General features: G+C 53.5%; 2 protein-coding genes across 2 annotated transcripts; one reads left to right on the forward strand and one right to left on the reverse strand.

Annotated features, from left to right (window-relative positions):
- Positions 1-2,617: 2,617 nt before the first annotated feature.
- LOC137661265 (XK-related protein 5-like) lies at positions 2,618-8,582 on the reverse strand. Its single transcript, XM_068396739.1, is given in 3 exon segments — positions 2,618-2,750; positions 2,752-3,484; positions 8,519-8,582. Coding segments are annotated over 3 exon segments (930 nt in total).
- DEFB1 (defensin beta 1) lies at positions 8,581-9,118 on the forward strand. The gene is made up of 2 exons (XM_068396754.1): positions 8,581-8,653; positions 8,997-9,118. The coding sequence occupies exons 1-2, from the start codon at positions 8,581-8,583 to the stop codon at positions 9,116-9,118; spliced, it is 195 nt and encodes a 64-aa protein (XP_068252855.1).
- Positions 9,119-10,185: the final 1,067 nt, after the last annotated feature.

Consider the following 10,185-nt stretch of genomic DNA (forward strand, 5'->3'; position numbering starts at 1 on the left):
TAGATCTCACTAAATAAAAGTAATTTCAATGTCTAATGACCCTTGCTGAGAAGAAATGCTTCCTAATGTCCAACCTGAACCTCCCCTGGCAAAGCTTGAGGCTGTGTCCTCTTGTCCTATCGCTAGCTGCCTGGGAGAAGAGGCCAACTCACACTCTGCTACAACCTCCCTTCAGGTAGTTGTAGACTGCAATAAGGTCACCTCTGAGCCTCCTCTTCTCCAAGCTAAACACCCCCAGCTCCCTCAGCCATTCCTCATAGGTCAGACCCTCCAGACCCTTCACCAGCTTGGTCGCCCTCCTCTGGACTCGCTCCAACACCTCACAGCTGCTTTTGTGGGACCCCTCCAAACTAAAGGGCAGGCTCTGGGTTAGGAAGAGGATGATCCTGTTCAAGAAGGGAAAGGACTTTCTTGTCCTAGACCTGGTTTGGTGCTTGTTTGGGGAGAGGGTGAGCAGGAACCACTGCCTGGTTCAGCATCACTCCCCCTGCTCTGGGTCAGGGCATGGGGGACAGGGGCAGCCACCACCAGCCACCCCCACAGTGAACCCAGGTTCCCACTCTGGTAAGAGGGAATGGGACAAGGAAGACATAACCAATCCTTCCTCCCAGCATCCGCTGCCTGGCACAGAAATTTGGCCACTAAAGGTCTGCATCCCCATCCCAAAAGGCTGCCAACATCCCAGCTTGCCATCTCCACTCCTCCTGAGCTGTTACTTGCCCTCAGCAACCAAACCCACCCAGCCCACTGCTATCTGCATGCCACATCCAAGTGCCCAGGTCCCGCAGACTGAGGTGGCCTCAGCTAGAAAGATGCTGGATGCAAATTCTTCTTCAAAATCCTGACAGGCAACTCATCCTGGGGCTGCAGGAGAAAAGTGTGGGGAAGAGAGAAAGATGTGGAGTCCTGCACCTGTTCATATCTGTGTCATCTCCTTGCACACCCTCCAGCTGGAGAAAGGCAAAAACCCTGCTCAATTAAACAAACAGCTTGATTGGGGGTGGGTAGAACCAGAATGGGTAGAAAATCTAAGAAAACAGGAAAATGGAGTTGCAGAGGAGAGGGGAGGAGGCGAAGTCACATCCAGCCAGGAAGCTGCACAGCAGTTCGCTTGCAAAGAAGCAGAAGACCAAGGTCCAACATCCCCTACAGCAAGGTCCAGAGAGGACCTCTCCAAGCTTATCCCCAACACGACACAGACACAGCAAAGGCCAGTTTAGCATCATTATATATTATCAAAAATAGAAAAATAAACTTGATAAAAATTCCCATAATGCCATGACAGCTCTGCTGCCTTCTGTGTGATGCACATAGTGAGAAGGACTCTGGAAAAGCTGCTGCAGCTGCTCCCTCCCTGCAGAGCTCAGCCACGGCACAACGGTGCTGGGGTCCAAACAGAGACATGGAGCTTTCACCACGTCGGAAAGCAGCTTCACTCCAAAACTGGCACCAGATGGGTGTTAAGTGCCCAGATCAGCTTGAAGAAACATCTGGCTGGGTCAGTCCTGAGCAGTGAATGCTACATGGAAGCTTTTTTTTAATAATTCATCACATGCCTGTGCTTCCTGCTGCCTCTCCTGCCCTGTGGCACCACCGGAGTCCTGCCCGCAGCAGGACAACAGCTGGAGGACACAGCCAGATGTGCACCAGCTGGCACCCATGAGCTTGCTGGTGAACCCAGCAGACCCAACCTCAATCAACATGTCAAGCCATGTCCAGGGCACAAGCCCATGTCCAGCATCAGCTATTTGTGAGACCACCGTATTGAGGCTTTTAGCTCCCGATATAAACAAACCCTGCCCGTCTGTTTGGTTTTTTTAAGGTGGCAGGAGTATGTAGATCTGTTTTGAGATTTGGCTTGAGGATAAATTTAGGAAGGAGCATCCAGACAGATCCAGGGCAAGGAAGAGGCAGGGCAGAAAAGGCCACTTGAGGAAGCAAGGTGGTGGCAAGCAAGCAGGACGTGGCTTTTGTCTACAATTCAGGGCCCTGAGGTTGTGTTCTACAGGATGAAGAGGAACTGCAATCATACGTGGCCCCAGCAAATGGAGTTGGTGAAGCTCTCAAGATGAACGTGTCAGGAGAAAAACAAATCAAGCACTGCTGAGCCTTATTTTAGGGCTTGTTCTGCCCCGAAGGAAGGGCATCTGAGAGTAAAAATCAATTTTTTTTTCTGGTTTAGGCACTTATTTTTCCCGAGAAGACTCCTGCTTTGGCCAGTGTTGCAGCCCCTGGGGACAGCAGCCAGATCTCCATGCTGGGACAGGCCAGCAGCTTGTACAGGCACTTGTTAAAGGACGCACTGTCACAAGTACATCAAAGGCAGCATGCTCCAGCCGCCAGCAGGACTGTTACATAAATAAGTTTAATAAATACCTAAACCTGGACTTTTAAGGCTTTTTAAGACCTTTGAAGCTCTCCAAAACTGCAAACAGAAAATGCACTGGGAGAGAAGGTGATGTCCTAGCGATGGAGGACCACATCTGCTTGGCTGCAGGGACACCATGGGGACAGTCTTCATGGCCAGCACTAACACCCCACCACCCCCTGTCGTACCCTACCGACGAGGCAGTCACCCCAATGCTGACCCAAGGTGACGGTGCAGCAATTTACAGGGTCACTCCAGCAACCCAGACAGGTCTGTCCCCTCTTCCAGCTCCTCCGGTCCTTGCTGTGGGCATCTAAGGTCAGCTTTAGGGGTGGAGGTGAAGCACGGTGGCCTCAGCTTGCTCCTCACGACAGTCCGGTTTGCCACCAGGGTGGGTGTCCCAAAGGCGATGCCACCCCATGAGGGCACCCTCCAGCCCCGTGGGCTCTGAGCCCTCTTCGGGGAGACCCGCCACCCCACAGCCGCTCACGCCGCCGAGGGAAGAGCTACTCTGCAGATGCAGGTGGGCACAAGCGCCCAGGATTGGGCTGATGCTTGCCATCCCAAGGGATAAATCCTCCCGTGCCGTTCTCACTGTGCCAGCGCTGGGTTTGCCGCCTCCTCCATTCGTCGCCGCCCGCAATTTCTCATCAGTCAGACCAGATTCAACACCCCAAGGACCAATTTCCCTCGTTGGGTGGGAAAAGTTTGGCCCAGGCTCAATGCCGCCGGGTCTCCCCATCACCCATCCTCCGGGGTAAACCTCTCCCATGCCACCATCTCCAAAAGCTGCGTTGATCATGGATATATCTCCTGTCTTCAAGGCCAGCTTCACCAGCAGCCAGTGGTGATGGGTTGTCCAGCCGTCCTCCAAACATCCTCCGAATTGCAGGAGCGGTGAGCTGTTCCTGGTTTGGGGATCTGCTGTGGTCCCTTCCCCTGCCAAGGACCCGCTGTGTCCCAAAATTCCCAAGCTCTGCCCCGTTTGGGAGCCGTCTCCAGCCACCTCATCATCACCAGCAGCCGCAGCACAGCAGGTTGTCTCCAGGAAGCCCTGCCAGATCTCTGTGGACTTGGGATGGAGCAGGCTGTAATAAACCACCAGAGCTGCGGCACCTGAAAAAAGAGCAGAAAGGTGTCAAGGGACGAGTCCCAGCAGCGTTTTGGTGAGGTGTGGAGGAGAGCCCAGACCTCGCTGCCACCTCAGATCAACAGGCCCTTTGCAGAGATGCTGCTGGGCATCAGGTGCCCAAGCAGCATGTCTTTCAAGCATTTTTAGGGATGTAAGAATCCCACTCGAGCAGCTTTTGGGAAAGGGAGTGCTGAGCACACTCTCCAGACCGAATTTAATCTGGATTGATTTGCAGACTGATGGGTGCACAGCGAGGCAGGCGCTGAGCACCACAGACAGGGCACAGGGCAGGGAGGAGGTGTGAGGTGCAGGAAACCTTCCCATAGAATCATAGAATCGTTTTGGTTGGAAAGGACCTTTAAGATCATTGAGTCCAACCATTAACCCAGCACTGCCAAGGCCACCACTAAAACATGTCCCTCAGCACCACATCTACATGGCTTTTAAATCCCTCCAGGGATGGAGACTCCACTACTGCCCTGGGCAGCCTGTCTTGCAGCATCCCTGTCTTCTAGCCATTAAATGAGACACCAGCAGGTTTTTAAGACACTTTCCTACTATCCTAAACTCGTTCAAGGCCAGAGGAATTGCTCCTTTTCCAGCTGCAGTCTGGGCAGATGCACAAAGCCCAGCACATGGGTGTTAGAGCTTCCCTCTGCCCCCATCCTGCTGGGAAAGCACGAGCTTGGTGGGGACCTCACCCAGCAACCAGCAGCTCCCGTCCTTGCCCAGCGCCAGTTTTGCAAACAGAGGTGCTGATGGGTTGTTTGCAAACATCATACAACCTCTCCCCGTCTTCAGCTGAGTTGTGCACTGAAGCTTTAGGGAATTAAATGCACCAGCTGACCATAGCTGCTGCCTGCTTTATGGGCAGGGTATGGGCAAGGTATGGAGTACCTTCTCCATCACATACCAAAAAATCCTCCCCATGAACACAAAAAGCTTTTCCATTTACAGAAGCAGCGCTGCTCTTTGAAAGAAAACAGGGTGGGAGAAAGCTGCTGTAGTTCTGCATGGTCCCACACCATTCTATGCTCAGGGAGGGAAGCTCAGGGCTTGGAGGGGGTCCCCCCCAAAAAGAGCTGTCCTGAGCTGGGTGCTGCGGGGTTTTCTGCCTTCCCAGACAGCCCTAAGCCTTCAGGGTGTGAAAACACACCCGCTGCACATCTGTGTGGTGCCAGGGAGGATGTTTCTGCGTGTGTGTGGCTGCTCCATCCATGAGCGAGCTGGAGCCCGGAAAGAAAGATCTCCCCCTTTTTTTTTGGTCAAAAACCATTTGGTCTTCAAGGTCCGTTCCAACCCAAACCATTCTATGATTCTATGAAGGGCTCTGATAAAAAGCGCTCGGACAAGGGCTCGTGCTCCAAAGAAATTAAAAAAAAATAAAATAATAATTAAAAATATTCAATTTGTCCAATTAAAACCCAAGCCAATGGCTGGGGTCTGCACGGACGCAGAAATCCCGCCCCCGGGGCGCTGCCGCTGGGTCCGGGGGGCAGAACGGCGCACCCACCTTCCCCTCCGCGGGGCGCAGGGGCGGCCGCCCCCCCCCCACATCCCCCCGGGAGCCGAGGGTGACCGCGGACACGGGGGGGGGGGCGGCTGCCAGCTGCCCCGCGCAGCCCCCCCACCGCGGGTGCGCAGCCCCCGACACTCCCCCCGCCCCGCGCACCCTGCGCGTCCACTCACGCCAAGCAGAGCCCCGGGCAGGCCCCGCGCATCCTGCGCGCCTCTTCCGCGGCGGCTGCACCGCGGCGCAGCAGGAGGAAGAGAGGAACGGAGCCGCCGGGGCCGGTCCCTCCGCGCCCGCCCCGGCCCGGCCCCACCGGGCACCTCCCCAAGCGCCTCCCCCCGCCCCGCTGCTCTGCCGCAGCGCGGTGTGACGTCACGGTGATTGCGTCACGCGGGGTCTTGCGGAAGCATAGACCGGCGGTGGGTGCACCAGCCCGAGACCCCCAGGTCCTTGTGCTCTTACACCAGCCCACCCCGATGATCCCCAGGTCCTTGTGCTCTCGCACAAGCCCACCCCGATGATCCCCAGGTCCTTGTGCTCTTACACCAGCCCACCCCGATGATCCCCAGGTCCTTGTGCTCTCGCACAAGCCCACCCTGACGATCCCCAGGTCCTTGTGCTCTCGCACAAGCCCACCCCGATGATCCCCAGGTCCTTGTGCTCTCGCACAAGCCCACCCCGATGATCCCCAGGTCCTTGTGCTCTCGCACAAGCCCACCCCGATGATCCCCAGGTCCTTGTGCTCTTGCACCAGCCCACCCCGATGATCCCCAGGTTCTTGTGCTCTCGCACCAGCCCACCCTGATGATCCCCAGGTCCTTGTGCTCTTGCACAAGCCCACCCTGATGATCCCCAGGTCCTTGTGCTCTTGCACCAGCCCACCCTGATGATCCCCAGGTTCTCGTGCTCTTGCGCCAGCCCACCCTGATGATCCCCAGGTCCTTGTGCTCTCGCACAAGCCCACCCCAATGATCCCCACGTTCTTGTGCCAGCCCATCCCAATGTCCCCTTGTGCGATGCCCAGAGATGTGCATCCGCCGCAGGGATGAGCACTAGGTGGCAGCCGGGACACGATGCACACGGAGCCATAAATGAGTCCAGTTGTTTTTACCCCCCCATCCAAGAGATGAAACCTTTGTGAAACGTGATTGCAACCGTTGGCGGCTGCAGGTGCCCTTGTGTGCGCAGAGACATGTCCTATCTGCTTTTTCCCCCCCGATCTCCAGCCCTGCAGACTCCATCCCCCGAGAAGCATGTGCTTTTTAGAGAATAAATCCTCTGCGCGTCGCTACAGGAAAGGCCACAAAGGGGCTTTTAATTAGGTCCAAATATCACCGAAGGTTTTGTCATTGCTTTTGCAAAATCATGCAGGAAGCTCCCAAAGCTTTGTACCTCGGCTGGGCTGTCAGCACGTGCATGTGTTTGGGGCTTTCACGCATTTACTGTTTTTTTTTGGTGAAATTTTAGCGAGTTTCTTTGCAACCCTGAGAACAAAGCCTGGACTCTGCTGCTTAACAGGAGCAACATTTCTCACCCATTCAGCTAAGTCCCAGAGCAGGGACTTTTTGAAATACGAAAGCTCAGTTTCCAGGGTTCTCTGTAGGTCCCCAGGGCATTATGCCTGTCCCTGCCGTGCTCTATAACATCCCTCTTTGATATTTGCATGTGTGTGATGAAATAAATACCCTGTGTGTGCTCAGGGCTGCAGATGTTCCAAGGAAGCCAAACTGCTCAGAGGTGTCATTGCCTGGTTGTCCCTCCTCGAGGGAGCATTACTAGGGTCTCTGCTCAATCTCCAGCACTGTTTTTTATCAAGCCTGTAAGAACTTTACATCTTTGCAGCTTCAACTCCGGCATTTGGGTTTGGTGGCCAGTGGGTTAAAGAAGTCGCGGGTGGAAGGGATAGCCTGCTCCTCCTCTCATTCCGCTGCCGTGTCCGTATTTAGCGAGGTGTTTCATTAACTAACAGTGTTGAGCTGTTGGGTCCAGCTCCAACAAAGCATTTTCACAGAATCACAGACTGGTTTGGGTTGGAAGGGACCTTAAAGATCATCTAGTTCCAACCACCCTGCCACAGGCAGGGACACCTTCCACTAGACCAGGTTACTCCAAGCTCCATCCAACCTGGCCTTGAAAATTTTAATAAAGTTAAGGGTGTAAATAAGGCTCTGGAGCCAAACGAAGCTCAGTCTTGGTTGTCTCCGAGCCTTGTCCTCCACAGTTCGTAGTGTAGCAAATACCATGGCTGCCAAATGGCCCATGCCTAGAAAACCCAACGTTTTACATGCAAAGTACAACTAAGCCTCTAACGGGCACCAAAGCCTCTTCCAGAGCTGAGGATGCGCTGTTGAAGAAACATCTTTGCTTGCAAACCCAGCGGCGAGGAAGTTGCAAGGGTTCGTGCAGGTGCAATGTGCCGTGACCCTTCTTGTCACCAGTAGAAGACAGGTGAACCTCATCGTCTCAATCCCCCTGCCCTCCATCATCATCGTTCCCTGGAAGGAGCCACCTCAAGGCACCTCAACTGTCTTTTCTCAGTCACAAAGTGACTGATGACAAAATCAGTCCCTACTCCTGCCCAAAGGCTTTGTTCCAAGCCAGGAATAAATTCCCATGCCACATGAGACATGCCATTACCACCCCAAAACAATGCCAAGCAGAGAAGAAGAAAGCCAGAAAGCCTTCCAGAAGCTATTCCCAGAGCTCACCACCCTCCCCAGTTTCACTGCCAACTCCCAGTTGCTCTGGCTGCCATCCAGCCACTGGTCTGACTGCGCTTTTCTCTGCTGGATTTCAGTGCCCAGGAGCCTCTCTTGCTAAAAAACCCCTCAGATCTCCAACAAAGCTACATCCAGAGGATGGTGAAGTCACCTCTCCATATTTTGTTTAACAAGCTTAGTAAATGGAGGTCCTCCAGCGCCTCCGTGGAAAACTGTTCCTCCAACCTTCAAGTGATTTTTGGGGACTTTCTGCTGCACCTTCTCATATTTTAAGCCCCTCTTGAAGCAGGAGCACTAGTAGTTGCAGAGACCTGTTTGCTGTGCTTCTGGAGCTGCACACAGAGAGGTATAACATCTTGGTGGGGCTGATTCTGGATTCAGTCTCTACGTGGCTTTGGGCAATCTTTTTTTGGGTCTAAAATAGGAACAAATATTCCTTTCTGTGCAGAATCTGGATTTCTAGAGGTAAAGATGCATCTTACCGAGATTTGAGTGTGCAAATACCTTGGAATGAACTGGGCCTTGTGCACGTGGTCATTGGTTGCTGAAATATCTGCCTGTCGGTGCCATTCGTGGAGGAGATGGTGCTTTGGATCAGGACACGGAGCCAGCAGGTGTTGGTGTTAAGAGGATAATTCCTTTCAGGGTGGGGGCATGTCTTGGTATCCATCCACACAAGATTGTGTAATTAGAGGTTACAATGTGCATCCTTTGAATATATTATTTGGATCTAAATACGATTGCAAAATCCCTGCAGTCGGCATTCATCAAAGCCTTATAAATACCGGTTAATCCCTTCTTCTTGCAGTGTCCCTTGGTCTCAGCAGCTTTGTGGTGGAGCTCCACCATGTCAAACAAAGCCATGAAGTTACTCTTCCTGCTGCTGCTGCTTCTCCCCGCGGTGTCCCAGGCTGCTGCAGGTAAGTGTGAATAACAACCAACGGGCATTTTTGTATTTGGGAAGCAGGGAGTGAGTCTGTAAATGAGGAATGAACTTGTGATGACACTTGGCGTTGAACCTGCCTGCCTAGCTCTGAGTAGCCAAACTCCATCAGCCCTTTCAGTGCTAAGGGGAGAGCGCATCGCAGTTTGCAGAACTTGTGAATGCTTTCAGAGGTCGCAGCAGAACTCAACAGCAGGTTGATGATCTCCCCGAGATGCCACTTGTGCTGTCAGCAGATCAAGATGTCGCGAACGTGGGGACGGGCTTTCTTCACGCGTGCAGATCCAAAGATGCTCACTGGCTCTTTTTCTCAATTCCAGTGTCAGACACCGTGGCGTGTCGGAAGACCAAGGGCGAGTGTTCGTTCCTGCTGTGTCCCTTGTTTAAGAGAGCCACCGGTACCTGCTACAATGGACGGGCAAAGTGCTGCAGGCCCTTATAGTGACCCTCCGCAGTCCATGCAGGGGCTGGTGGCATCGGCAGCATCAGTAGCGGCAGCAGCAGTAGCCTAGTTTTGTCCTTCTTTGCGTGGGTATGTGGTGGTTCTGGTGCTGTCTTTCCTCAGAGCTGGTGGAAATTACTTCTGCATGTGGCCATGTGTCTGCTCTTCACCAATGTACCCACACCTGGGAAATCACTGTGTGCCACCTTCACTATCCCTTCAGTGTCACCAAGGCAGGGTTGAACTGCTAGCCTGAAACTGGGCAGCTCCTCTCCTCTCCCTGCCAAGGGTGGTTTGTGGTGGGAATCAGGCAGATTTCCTCCTCGTGGTGGGGAATAGTGTGATGTGTCCCACGTGATGCTGAGATACCACAGCATCCCATGTGCTCTCCTGTATAGTCACCCATGGAGGCCTGATGGCCTCGGCTGCCACCCTGGTGGCTCAAGGGGAAAGCACAAGGCTGATTTCCAGCCACTGAAGGAGTTTAGGTGGGAAGGGGCTCCCTGTTACGGCCCTGCTGCTTCACCTTGGTCGAGCCCATGGAGGGGTGAGGTGTGGAGACTGGTGCTAGGCAAGGCTCAGATCCAACAGTGCAGCCTCCCTGGGACCTTTCTCCAGCTCTTGGACTTCTGCATTGCCTTTTCCACCCACCACATGCCAAAGGGATGCGAGGCAGGGACATCACTGCTTTCTCTCCCACCTTGCCCCTGCCTGTGATTTGTCTCTCTGCCTCCATCCTCATCAGCCAGGTCCTGCATGGTGAGGTCCCAGCTCCTCTGGCCAGACCTTATCTCTCTCTTCGGGCACTGAGTTGCTCCTGCCAATGTAATATTTAGAAATATCTTGGTTAATGTCTGTTAACTTGCCCACTTTCTCCATGCAGGATGACTGTCTTTCCTGAACAGATGGGTAATGTGAAAAATAACCCTCATTTTCCCATCTTCCCTGTAGGACCCCTTTTCTCTTCCATAAGACTATTTATTTCCCATATCCCTTTATAATCATCTCAAGAGAAGGTCTTTCATCTTCCACCTTTCCCATCCTGTATCCTCAGAAGATGCTATCCT

This window comes from Nyctibius grandis, chromosome 1 (assembly GCF_013368605.1).
Source record: "Nyctibius grandis isolate bNycGra1 chromosome 1, bNycGra1.pri, whole genome shotgun sequence".
In the NCBI taxonomy this organism is placed as follows: domain Eukaryota; kingdom Metazoa; phylum Chordata; class Aves; order Nyctibiiformes; family Nyctibiidae; genus Nyctibius; species Nyctibius grandis.